Source organism: Cyanistes caeruleus, chromosome 4 (genome assembly GCF_971803275.1).
Source record: "Cyanistes caeruleus chromosome 4, bCyaCae1.hap1.1, whole genome shotgun sequence".
Lineage (NCBI taxonomy): Eukaryota > Metazoa > Chordata > Aves > Passeriformes > Paridae > Cyanistes > Cyanistes caeruleus.
This window is the reverse complement of record NC_141704.1, coordinates 55,043,947-55,057,892: the sequence shown is the minus strand read 5'-3', so window position 1 is coordinate 55,057,892 and position 13,946 is coordinate 55,043,947. Positions and strand designations below refer to the sequence as shown.

The 13,946-nt window shown below is 41.0% G+C and overlaps 1 protein-coding gene across 1 annotated transcript in view; it reads right to left on the bottom strand.

Moving 5' to 3' along the window:
• KIAA1549 (KIAA1549 ortholog) overlaps positions 1-13,946 on the bottom strand; it is a 140,085-nt gene that overhangs the window by 63,133 nt on the left and 63,006 nt on the right. Inside the window, exons 2-3 of the mRNA XM_086886289.1 lie at positions 7,116-9,794; positions 5,514-5,642 (exon numbers count right to left, since the gene is read on the bottom strand). Of these exons, the coding sequence (XP_086742415.1) occupies positions 5,514-5,642; positions 7,116-9,794 (2,808 nt within the window). The remainder of the gene's footprint in view (positions 1-5,513; positions 5,643-7,115; positions 9,795-13,946) is intronic.

Below are 13,946 nucleotides of genomic sequence, written 5' to 3'. Positions count from 1 at the left end.
CAAAGCCACCTCATCAAGAGGTAGGAAAATGCAGTCTATTTTTCAAAGAGCAGCAGAAGCACAGAAACTAGTGCTGTGCCTTGCAGCCTCTGCTCCAGTGCATCACAGGCAACTCCCCTGTGCCAGGTGCACCTACTGGAATCTCTTCAGTACAACACTCCAATCTCAGCACTTCTCAATTTATCACATTCCCATGTATTAGCACTCCCCCTCGCCTACATTCCCCTGGTGTACATAACATTTCCCATAAAAAATTCCTATTTACTTACTGAACTGCTTGCTTACCTTCTGCATTTCAGTCATACACCATATAGTGAACACATCCTATACCATTCATGTGTGGCACAGAAGGAGTAAAATAAACATAACCAACATTCTTTAACTATAATTTTCACACTCAAGAAAATTTTCTTTCGGGGAACACTTCTATCTGCTTGTTTCAACACAGTTACCACACTACAATTCATGTCCTGACTTTGAGTCTTCATAAAACCCTAAGGAGCCTCAGACATCATGTAAAAGAAATGAGATCGCAAGTTAAATATAAACCTTCAACCATGCAGATATTCTTACCCATCATTTCTCAGCCACCTAAGTAAGAACAAAGTGAAGGGTTTTATTTATTTAAACATATTGCAGTGTCTTCCCTCCTTCAGAGAAACTCTCAATATTAAGAACACCTGTTTCCCCACCGTTATTTTCTTCATTTTTGGTTTACTCCCCCAGTTTGCTTAATTTGCCAGTGGCAGTCAAATCTCAACAGTATTTTCAGATATCCAACACAATGGCCTCACAGATAAATGTAAACCAGACACTCAAAGTTTCTGATGAATGTGGATCTCTGCATTGAAGGGATGCTAGCACCTGGCAGATGCCATGCTGGTGGAGGGATTTGTTAAGATAACTTCAGGAAGAGGCTCATAGAAAACTACAGTGCCACTTAAATTGTGACCCACATATTCCTTACTGGAATTTCTGCTGCAGTGTAAAGTGATGGCAACTGCTGTTGAGATGAGACAGAAAGCAGCTCTTTCCTGTCCTTGAAAAAGCCTGCATTTCAGAGAGCTCATCTTCACCAGAAGAAACTACCTCAGCAGCAGAAGGAAATGAGAAAAATAATCTATGCTGCTCATTATGCCTTTCTTCTTTCTTAGCCCACAAATATATGCAACATCAAACTTTTTTTAAAAATTGATTTATATCCATAAAACTCAAATTTGTTTGATATGAATAATGTGCACAGCTCTTTTCAGCTCCTCTTATCTGAAATTTTATTCTTTTATCTCATGATGAAATAATCTCTGCAGCTTCAGTTTGTCAAATGGAAACAGCAGTTAAAATGGGTAACACATGCCAAAAGAAAGTTGCCCATTACTTGCAAATGAGACTACTTAAAAGGCAAGAAAAAGAAGAATTAGAATTACAAATCTCAGTGACAATTTTCTGGTGATTTCTGAAGTAATATATGCTGAGGAAGAGAGGCCTACTGCAGCCAGCATATACTTACACACTCGAGCTGGGTATTTGAGAAAGCAAACCAGCTCAGCTACCTCCATCTCTGACTGGTTGTGCTGCACCACAGACAACCAGGAAAGCAGCCCACCCTGCTGCTTAATTAAATTAACTAAATTAAAAAATTAATAAAAAAAATTAACTTTTTCGTCTCAACAGCTAACACTGGTTGCCTTCTGTGCTTCACTGCATCAGAAAAGCAACAGCAACTCCAGAAGGGACATCCAAAATAAAAATCCACTTTTAACAGTAATTTTGAGAAAGGCAGATTAGAACCACTACAAGTCAAAACAATAGCTATTTCTGTTTGAGATATTGCAGGGTTGTCTAGAATTAGCTCTCTTCAGCCTAATCCATATGACAGAAATAATAGACCCATGACAGCATGATGCTGTCTCTAAGCTAATTCACAGAGAAGTCTACAAAGTTATCTAGGATAGATGAGCAGAGCTCATGACTCTGGAATCATGATTCATGAATGAGAATAGCTGCTCTCGGCACAGCTCTAATGCTTCACAAAGCCAGCCAACCATCCATCCAACTCTCTTGGAAGTTTCACCTCTACTGCCAGGACAGCTAGATGCTAAATTAGGTGGCTGAAACATCACATGTTAGAGTGTCACTATTAAAGTACACAAGCGTGGATTTCTTATATTAAAAAGTACAAATATTTTAACTTTAACACCTTGGGACAGAAAGCCAGAGAAACACACAAAACTCCATCTGCAGTTTGGAGCCATCCCTACTGCAAAACCTTCAGTAGAAATAGAGAACTCTTACAACACCTTGAGTTAAGCTATCCCTGCTCCAAAGTGCAATGATTAATCCAACTCTGCTGTTTCCAGGACACCACCTATCTCATTCCAAGCTACCCTCACAAGAGAGAGCACATCCAGTTCAGAAAGTTTTTAAGCCTCGGTTTACTAGAGACTAGAAGAGTATTTAGGAAAAACATGACTGTATCCTTTCCCCATCCCTTATGATGTTTCCTGAGCATTTGCTATTGATAACTGTCTGCTAAAATACTTGATCAGATGCACATTTGCCAAAACCTAATCCATGCCTACACTCCACTGTATTATGCTGTGTAAACATCTGTCAGAAAGCATCAACAACTGATTTTCTCACTACCACCTTATTAAGAATCCTATGAAGAGCCTGCAGAGGGTGTTTAACTTCCTGAAGATAGACTACAAAGGCTCACAGGTCTTAAAAATAAAATAAAGCTTCTTCTCCTACGCACTTCAGGATCCTGAAGCAACAGTTCTCACTGGTTTTACACACACCTCTATGGTACCAGCCAGAACTTCAGCAGTGGAGAAGCAGCGATGAAGCCAGTGCAAGTCCACAAGGTGGCAACTCTGAAAGAAGTATTTACCTGGCAATGACCTGAACTCCACACTTAGGAGGCAGAGTTCACTCATTTGGGATTATAGGAACCAGTAAGTTAAGGACACACCCCCAGATACACATTAAATACAACAACAAAGTGGCTAAGGTAAAAATGCTAAAATGCATGATGAAATTTCCAAGCACAAATGAAGCTGGCAGAAACCCTTTTCCTGTTGGCATGAACTTAATGGCACTAGGGGTCCTGGCAGTGAGTGACTGCCAACACTATTTTATTTCACACCCCAGTGCAAGTCAAGTCAATAGAACATTGTCTAACAGATCCTACCCAAGTGTCAATAAGCTTTACATTACAGAGCTCTGGCTAAAATTACTCTTACTCAGACAATGGAATATTTTTTGCAGATGCAATATGTTGAGACCAACTAGAAAAAACTTTGACATTTTTTGGCTATTCTCACTTTGCTTAAGGATTTTTCTAGGAAAAACGTGACAGAAGTTTTTTTCATTTGGCAGGATTCTGCCTTCTCTTTTTTCCACTTCAGCAATTCACAATGTTTGAAATAATAAAGTAGCAGAGACCACAGTTTCAACTAAAAAAGGTGAGGGCAAAAAATGTTTTAATCCTCCTTTCACTCCTATGGATTTTTAAAGCATACATTACTACAAAGTTAAATTTAAGTGGACTGTCTCCTGATTTACTGTACATTACATCACAGTGAAGGAACATCTGTGAGCTGTAATAAGAGACACAGTAAAAAAGCAGCTAAGAGAAGTGCACTGCTTTACCATAACTTGCAAACACACACATGGTTTCTGGGTTCTTTCAACTAACAAAAGTCAGCCCTGCTGGATTAATTACGTTTAGCAAGATAGAGCAATTCTGTTTAAAATATTGCATTACATCACCACTCAACATACTGCTATTATAGACAGTTCTTTTTCAAAACAACAGTTTTGTTAGTATTCTACAGTTAGAGGTGAAAACATATTTGCTAGTTATTTTTAGTGCAAAACCCATATGATAGCAGCATTCTAGAATAAGCAAAACTGATTCAGCAAACATGTCTTTCCTTTAGTTAAAAAAGATTTTCCAAAGGATGATGCTCGACTACCTGCATTATTTATAAAAACAGTTACTTCTGAGAAGCCTTAGGACTTCTTAGAAGCTTTCTCCTATTGAGAGCTTTACAAGGCAATTGTAGGCACAAAAGGCAGGAATTTAAAGGGGAAAAATATAAAGTGAGATATCAAATGCTAGTTCCAATTAGCCTTCAAATATCAAGCTGCTATATACTGCTGCTAATAGTAAGAAAGTAAGCGTTTCCATGTTAATGAGTTGTGTAAGGTCAGTGAAAATTAAGTGTGTTTCTATGATTATGAACATCTGACTTCTTGACTATTCCAGTTTGCACAAACTGAAGGAATATTTTACAAACCAGAAGAAATATATAAATATATGTAAAATTAAGTAGCTCATGAGGAGGTGTTGATAAAAGGACACAAACTACACATAATTTACAGAGGCAGCTCACTGTAGCTGAAGTTCGGTGGGAATTTATAACACTCCTATCTTGACTGAGCAGTAGAGATGTACATCCTCAAACATCAGACAGTTGTTTAATTACTGAGTGCAGTGATCATGGGAGATGCCAAAATTAAAGGCACCAAGCAATTCTGTGCACAGAGAAATACAAGTTATGTTCAATGGACTGCTACTTGAGTTAACTATATAATAAAAATGAGATCACTGACTCAGAAAAGATCATCTGGTACTGGGCTATGACAACTAGATGAATACAGACATGCAAAACTGCAAGTGCAGCTGAACATCATATCTACACCAATAATTCTACTGAAGTATTTCCTCACCACTGAAGTGTCTGATTACACAGCAAAGGTACCCCCAAACTAACCCATGTCTTTTCCCCTCAGAGGGTTTGTGACAGAGGTGGGGAATAGAGCCTTTAACCTTTATCTCAACTAGACAATCACTTGAAAGTTAGAAACCAATATTGAAATCTTGTTCGAAGATGATTCCTTGACTAACAAAGCAGCAAAAGCTTTCAGAAAAACCCAAGTTATTCCTGTGAGGGGAGTAAGGACAGGAGTTACACCTACCTGAAGGCTTAGAAATAAAATCTTACTATTGCACACCTGATTTTTTTCCCCCTACCTTTTTCATCTACCAAATCAGGCATTTGGTATTCCACCACCTCCCTTGCAAGTGTTGATGGTGTCACTTATAAAATAACACAAGGCACATGGCTGTGCAGAAGGTTTAATTTTGTTTAAAGAGCTAAGTATGTAATTAGCTAGCAGAACAAACAGGCCTGCTTAATTTTAAGGTATTTTAATAATAAGGTATTTTGAAGGGTAAAAGTATTTCAGTTTAAATTCACCAGGCAAAGGAGGTATGCAGTAGATTCTGGACACTGCCTGCTCATCTCTAGCAAAACCAATAAAGGTCTGTCCTAGAAAATGATGGCATTCTAAAAGTAAAAAAGTTGACATCATGTTCACATTAAAAAAAACCCAAACAACCAACACATGCCTAACATTTAAGTTAAAATAAAGCTCTCTCTGATACAGTGTCTGTGGACTGTTTGAACTACTGTTTTAGCTTGTGAAGTAAACCCCTATTGTATTACATTGATCAAAGAATACTTGTACACACTTCATACCACTTACCTCTAGCTCTACTGATCTCCTGAACTGAACTCTGAGCACTTCTCTGATGGATTCACTGACATTTCGTAGAACAGCTCTTCTGGCCAGCACTAGAAATTAATGTCAGAAAATACATTAGACCTTCATCTCTTAGCTTTTGATTAAAGCTGCATTTTCAATTGTGCAGTGCATGGAAAAGCAGGTAGTGAGATAAGCTGCATCAAACAGGTAAGATGAACACCAAGGACATGGGTGAAGGTGTGACTGTATCCTAAAAAGTGACTGTTCGTAAAGTTTAAGGAACTGTAAGTTTATTTTCTGTTTCATTTTTACACAGCTAATGTCTTTAGCATTCTGCTAAAAGAAACTTTTAAAGAGCCACTGAGGCACTCAAATGGGAAAGTAGCAGCATATTTGGTCTGACTTGTGAGTCTGCTGTCACAACACAGTTAAAGGTTCTGTAGGCAGCACATGGAATGCAGATAAGGTCAGAAAAAAAGCCACAGAAAATATGCATCTACTTTTCTCTGAAATAAAAAGTAAACAAACATGACATTAATTAAAGGGGTATCCATAGAGTAAGACAGGGCTTTAAAATCCCCACATCCCAATGGATGTCATGTCTGTTACAGTCACACTTGACACTGTGACTGCAGGTTAAGCAAACAACTGCAAAGCATTGTGCTGTCATCCTGCATTTACTTTCCATGAGTAACTTGCCTACAAAAGTACTCAAATTACATTTAAAAAAAGTCTTCCTCATCACTAGCATAGCTAGATCACCCACATATCTGGAGGATGAGATTATGCTCATTCTGCTTTATTTCTTGCAACTAAATCTTAAGAGTAGAAAATATTGCTCACCATGAAAATGCAGCACTTCTGCAGCTGCCCTGGATTAGTTTGCTGGCACTGTTTTGTTAACAAGCTAGGAAGAGGCAGGAAAACACCAGAAAAGCAAATACAGATGCTAAGACAATTTTGAAACACACTAATGTCACTTTTTCTGGTTACAAACACACCAAATACAATTGAAAGTAAGTATGGGAGGAGGTAAAATACAAGCATAAGCTAGTAAGGTAATATTATAAACATGGTTGCAAAACCCAAAAGTTTTTAAAACCAATTCTCCTCTTATATATTACAACATTACCTCACATGCAGGTGTTTTTTTTAATAAACAGCAGCAACAACTGAAAGGAGAAACTTACTCAGTCAGAACATTAAACAGTTTGGCAGAACAGTACCATGACACTAACATTCACTTAAAACAAATGAAATGATAAAGCAGTCTCTAACTCTCCACACTTGTACATATGCATCAGCAAGTTTTGAGGACAGTTTCATTCTCTGTGCAGCGTAATGTATTTGTAACACTCTCTCACAATGGACTTCATTCAAGTGAATTCTATTATTTTTAACATTAAATGATAAATTAACGCTTTTACAGATCTTTGTCTAAATTTATACCATATTTCTTTGAAAGGTTCACTTAGTTAATCCAAAATCTGCAATTTAGCCAGGGGCTCATATTACAATGAAATTGTAATTGAAATGAAATGAAAATGTTGGGAGTATCTTACCCGCAGTGACTAAGTAGGCGTTGGGAACAGCGATGTCGCAGACGTACGGCTGCCGGGTAGTAGTCACAGCAGAGGTTACAACCACCACTTCAGACGGAGCAGTGGTCCCCAGAAGGGTGGGGGAGAATGTCCCTGGGCTGCCCGTAGCACTGGTGATAGTGGTGGAAGGAGATGATGCATCAGCACCAGTAGTTACACTGCTTCCTGATGGAACTTCATATCCAGGGGGAGGGCTAGCAGTCAGAGGGAATTGTGTGGGAGCAAACAACGAGGTCACAGACAGAGATGCTGTAGGAAAGGGCACTGAGCTGACGGGGTCGGCATCTGATGTGAGGTTGTCAGCCTCTGAGGGAGGAAGGGCTGTGGGGGCACTGTCCCTGCTGCCAGATGTTAAAAGCAGCGTGGGGTTAAGTGTAGCACCAATGACCTCATCAGAACCCAGAGCAGTTGAAAGTAGAGATGAAGATACGTTTAAGACAGGAGTTGCTGGAAAGGTAGTAAACGAAGAGATCAGATTTGTTTCACTGAGCAAGATGCTGCTGGTAACAGACTGGGTGTCAGAAGTGGGCAGCACCAGGGTAGGAAGCACAGAGTGAGAGGTGGAGAGTGAAGGCTCCAACTGAGAGGTAGCTCCTGTGGCAGCTGAGGTAAACACAACTTCAGAGCCCACTGGCAGTACCGAGGATGCTTCCAGAAACACGGATGACTCCGAGTGAAAATCTGATGATGGCATTATTTCAGGAACCTGTGCATCTGGAAGGGATGATGCATTTGAATAAAAGTACGATGTTTGGCCAAGATGTAACTGAGAAACCTCGGCGTCAGTGGCAGAGCTGACAGTGGTAGCTAAGTCCCAGCTGGTAACGTCCTCAGAAAGTACCGATGTCCCAGTCAACAAGGTCTGAGGTAAGAGTGTTGATAAATCACTTTGCATGATAGAGTAAGAATTTAGCATGGTCAGTGATAAAGATAAGTAGCTAGATTCAACAAGAAATGGTGTTGATAAAAGATTGGATGGAAAATCTGAAATATTTAAAGATGCTTCGTCCCTTGTAGACGTCTTGCCAAGCAAAACCACAGATTCTGATGGCATTAATTCTGGCAATTCCAGCAAGGTTGTCTGACCGATTGCAAACGTTGCTACTGGCTCACTCGGGATGTCAGTGGGGTCCAACAGAACAGTGGTGGCATCAGGAAGTTCTATATGAGTGCTTGGAGTCAACAAAATTGTTTCCAGAACAGGAGGGGTCTGGGAAACAGAGATTTTCGATGACATTTCCCCAGGGAGCTGATGGTAGGAGGGAGATATTGTTATAGGTGTTCTAGTGTCTGTAGTGCTTAATAAAAACATGCTTGAGTCAAGGATTTCTGTGAATCTTGAAGAAAGTGAAACAACTGGTCTTGATGGAAAAAAAGTATCAAAAATCTCAGGTGTAGGTTCCTCTAATTCATACCCATCAGTAATTATAGTTGTAAATGCAGTTATGCCTTTGACTTCAGAGGCTTTGATGGACAAAGTTTCAACATAATCACCTGAGCCCACATCATGTTCTGGGGCAAAGCCTGCCTCTGGCAGAAGTGAAACTGAGTCACAATACAGACAGTAACTGTATGATCTCGAGAAAGGCACTGGACTCTTGAGCTCACTGACAAGCTCTGATTGACTTGGTATTTCTGAACCAGCAGGCAAATTTGGTGCTGTAGTGGAGAATTCATGTGTAAACAGGCTGGCATTAAGAACTGTATCAGAGTTCATGGAAATGGCAGCTGAATCAAGTGGGAGAGACACAAGTGGAAGACTAATAGGGGAAAAAGCAGGCTCAGCACTGGCTGCTGAAGCTGGCGTGGCCCAGGGAATGCTTGGAGAGGGGTAAGTCCTTCGACTGGGAGATTCTGCTGTCCTGCTACTCACAAGGGTGTAAATACCACCATACAGGTCTGCACGTTGTGCTGTGGCTTCTGGGACCCCAGGGCTGGTTTCACCCAGCAGCTTGAGATGAAGAGGCGATCCTTCCGAAGCAGCCCCAAAAGGCAGAGCTGTTAAACTTGCATTAATGTTTTCCTGTGCCACAACTCCCGTGTCAGAAGGAATGGAAGTGAAAGGAACATCTGTATTTGGAGGGTACAGCAGCAAGTCTCTGCTTGCTGTTAGTGTTTCAGGATCAGGTACAAAAGGCTTTAGTTCCATAAGAGTGTAGCTGCGCTCAGGGACAGCACTCAACGGAGTCTTCTGCTGTGCTGTTTCTGAGATATCATACAGTGAAGAAAGGACAGATAATGAAGGTGTTAGCAACACAGTTTCTAACATTTCTCTTGATGGCTCTACTGTATTAACTGAGTGATGATCTGTTAAAACTGCAAAAGACTTCACGGGAGGAGTCCACTGTGCCTTTGAAAAGGAGCTAATAAATTCATCATCACTCAAGAATGCCTCATTGCTCCTTACAGAGACATCTACCAATGGTGTACTTCTCCTTTCTGAAATCCTGGCTGTTTCTTCTTGGCTAAGTAAAGTCCCATCAAAGGAATTGGTAACTGATGATAGCACTGTTTGAAGCAAATTACTTTCTTGGGACTCCAAAGTACTTTTTGCTAAGGCTGTTTGTGTCCTGCTGCCTGATATGCTTTCATGCACCGTTGAGAAAAAGGAAAAATTCTGCTGTTCCAAGGATCTCTCATCTAAATCAAGAGGGAGAGAGAAACAAAAGCCAAAACACAGCAGATCAGCACAAGTAGTAACATTGCTATGAACAAACCTCACACGGAGTATTTCTGGAGACAACTGCCCAGAATTCTAGGGCCAAGACAAAGCCTCCCAGCAAGTAAAAAACCTCCACAAGCAAGTCAGCACAAATAGTAATTTCTTGTGAAATTCCATTCCTTGGAAACGAGCAGAACAACACAAGCTCCTCTCAATGCACTGACACATCTCTCTACAGAAGCACTCCAGTATGGCCCGTGGAAGAGCAGAAAGTGGCTCCCTCTCACCTGTGCAAGGCTACACTTGCACAGCAACTAATGGTCTCAACAAAGCAAACATACCAGAAAGGGTAACAAGGGACAATGCAGGGGAAAATCTACATAATTATAGGGGTTTTGCTTACCTTCAGTATCCCTGAATTTCCCCTGATTTTATTGTTTCTCAATATTGAGATCACTAGAAGGTCTACTCTGTTTCATGGACCAGATCCTCCCTCTCATTAGAAATGAGTGACACGAGAGATGAAGAGGGGCTCCTTTTTTCATAAGGCAAATGTGGACCTGGTGTCAACAAGAATTTGCCAACATGTTGTGACACGTTTGTAACATGTTATGTTTACATTGTCCACCATTCATCTGAAATCTGGCCTGTCAGCAGTCCCTGACAAATTGTTTCATTGCACAATTGCTGTGTTTATTCACAGCCCTCTATAGGACTGCTCTCTTTATAGGCCACCTGTAATAAAGCTTTCACTCCTCTAGTTTCCAGAGTTCAAGTAGTAGTGGCCAGGTTCAAACATAAAGGAGAAAAAGTTGAGGATTCACCACATATCACAACAAATAAAATACTCTCCCCTCTCTCACAAAAGCATTCTTGGGTTACAGAGAAGATCTGTATATAAGCTTTTCCAAGCACAGATGAGTTTGGCAGAGAAAAGGCTGACTACTTTCCTGAAATGTTGAGACTGGATTAATAGCATTCAGAGCTGAATTATTAAAGGAAATCACAGAAAATGGCAGCAGTATAGTTTTCAAGGGTACACATAGAACGTTCATCTTTAAGGTATCTATCATGCCTGATCACCATATTTTCATATGGGAGTGTCCAGGTAGCAATCTCAGGGGCAGCAATGACATCCAGTTAAACCACGAGGGACCAGTTTAAAGTAAAAGCAAGCATACACTGCACAAAGTGCTGGAAAAACTATACAGTACACAGCTCAACTGCAACTACATCTGTAACCCTTTAGAGGATGCCTTGAACTCAGTAACCCATGGAATGTCCTGCAGGAATAGCTCACTTAACTCTTTCCCAGCATCTAACAGCACTTTCCAGACATGATAAACTGCTGTATTTATCCCTTTCTCCCTGGTCTGTTTGCTAAACTCCTTGACACAACTTTTCAAGTGGTGACACACTGACTTGATAAATTTTGAAGGTGATGATCTGAAAAGTGCAACTAGGACACTTAATGCTTACCACTGATCACACCTAGCCAAGTGAGTGCTGCATTTGTATCCTTTATGTTACAAATTCCATGCACAACATTCTGCAGCGTATCAGATACTATTTTCTCAAGCAGTCTCAATCCATTTTTTCCCCCTCAAACTCGTGGTAAGCATTACCAGCTTTATGATGCTTAGTTGAGTTATGATGATAAAATATACTGCCTTACAATGCTCTCAGGTGAAGAAAAAAAAGACAAGGAAAAACATTCTTGTAAAAGCTATGTTAGACAAGTAAACAAGTCCATCCTCAACCTCCTCAACAGAGGTCAGATGCCTGAACACGACACAGTGCAGAACAGCGCAGCCACCATGGAGTAACAACTTTCACAAGGAGTTAACATAAGTACCAGACAAAGCAGCTTCCAAGAAGCACAGAACCAAAATGTACCCTGACACAGCTCTGCCAGCTGACCAAAAGTTGCTCAATTTTCTTTTCATTGCTAGAAGCCTCCCTGGCCTCATTCTTTTCTTGGACTTACGCTTCCAACCTTTACTGTTCTCTTTGTGACATTTTGAGTAAGCAGGGAGTTACTAAAGGAAGACTTACAAGGCTACGAAACACACACTGTCAAAATGAATCACTTCTCTTCTTATATGCATGTGCATTTCCTTTTAGGCAGCCCTGTAAAATCCTGCCCAAGCTGGTACTTTGGACAGCTAACCTTGGCTTACAGTGAATTCCAGTGTTTGCAGACAAACATGGTAGCAGAGAAGGTTACTCCATGCTCACCACAGCTTCATGTTCTCAATCTCTGCAGCAGTACACAAGACTGCTGTGACAGCTTCAACATAATGAGCATGGTAAACGTGGAGCTGACAATTAATATGACCAGGCAGAGTTGAATACTAATTAGCTACTGCATTTTTGATCAGGTATCTCCACACATCTTTGAATCAAAGCTAGAGGGGATTCCACAAAAAAAACTCTACTGCCTATCTATGCATATGCTGCGTACCATCTTCTTCCTTCTCCCACAGAGAGCCACCTTATTTTTGTTCAACTTGACAGGGGAGCTGGCACATGGCAATATCCTGCTGGAAGTAAGTAAATGTCACAGAAAAGATGTTCTGAACAGTTAAGTGCATAACCTTAAGCTGTCCAATAGACATGCAGAACAGGCAAGGCTTTAAATTCTTTCAGACTTTAGATTATGGTTTTAAAATTTTTTTTGATGGTCTGGTAATATTTTTGCCTTGAAAGACAAAGGAATAGTAAATAATAATTTCATCACACACTTGTGCCTTGCCTCTTAATGTAACGAATCTTGCCACAATTGCCATGAAGGAAAGAACACAACTTCTGCAATAAATGTTTTATTTTTTTGAAGGAAAACACACTGTGTCTTGAGAAAGTTACAAGCTCTAAGACAAAGTAAGAGCACTGTTACCCATGGTAAGTAAAATGGGAAAAATGCACCTATGGATGTAGGATTTTGAAAAAACCCACCAGCAAGTTCACAAGTTGATGTTCCACCCTATTTACTTTGCTTAGTGTTTCAGAAGCAGAGAGCATTAGTGATACGCCATTAATAATACAAATTAGTGTTTTCTGTCAACTCCACAGAACAGTGCAGCACTTGAATAGCGCTCGTCAGGACTGAGCGCCTCTCAGGGAGAGCAGATGGGACGCGTGGCAGATGTGTTTGGGAGCAGCCAGACAGCCCACAAAGAGGCAGGAAAAGCAAAGGAAAAAAGGAAGGAGGAGAAGGCACACCACGGCACGACAATCGGCCTCATCAGCGCAGAGCGGCCGATCTGGCTGTACCGTGGGACAAAGGAAGCAGACAGACTGCACATGTTCTGGTGCATCTCAATGCCGCGGCTGCACAAAGCTATTGATGAATATCAACGCGGACTTGTTTGTTTGCACAGCTGGTACTGTCGGGTGACGGTTCCCCCGTTCCGTTCAGAGGCAACGCCACCGGCTCACATCAGACAAGCCAAACTCAGCCAGGCTGACAACATTATGAAAAAGAATAGATAGCTTAGGGAACAAAGCTGTGATCCCAAGCTACAGCACAGGCGAGGAAACGCGAGCACTAGTGGCGGGGGCCACAGGAGTCACAGATGGCACCAGTACAAGGCCACAACTCAGACAATGACACTGAGACATAGGAGGAGAAATAGCATAGAAAATCTGCTGGTAGCCTTGGGGTGGCGAGCTCTCTGCTGCTCCTGCTGCCCCCCAAAACTAGTAGGAGTCACAAGCAATGAAACTTGTCACTGAACAGAGCGACCCCTGAAACTGCTAAATCCCCATCACCAGCAGCACAGCCGTGCCCCGCTAAGGCTGCCGCAGACACGCGGGAATTTGGGAAGGACAGAGCTTTCTCACGACTGCAGGAGGACTGCTGCAGTCCACAGACTTCTGTGGCAACAAAAATATACCACTTCTCCGTGCCAGAAATCTACACAAGTTCATAAACCAGGAACTAGACTAGTCATTTTTCCAGAAAGCAATTAGGGGGATGCAGATTGCATCCTTCCTGTAGCTGCAGTGCTAAAAAAGTAATGTCTGTTCTATAACCTGTAATAAAGAAAAGAAAGGGTGTTTTAAATATATATCTGTAATAATATACATGTATATTGATATGCTTTTCTGCTTTCTTCATTTATAACAAA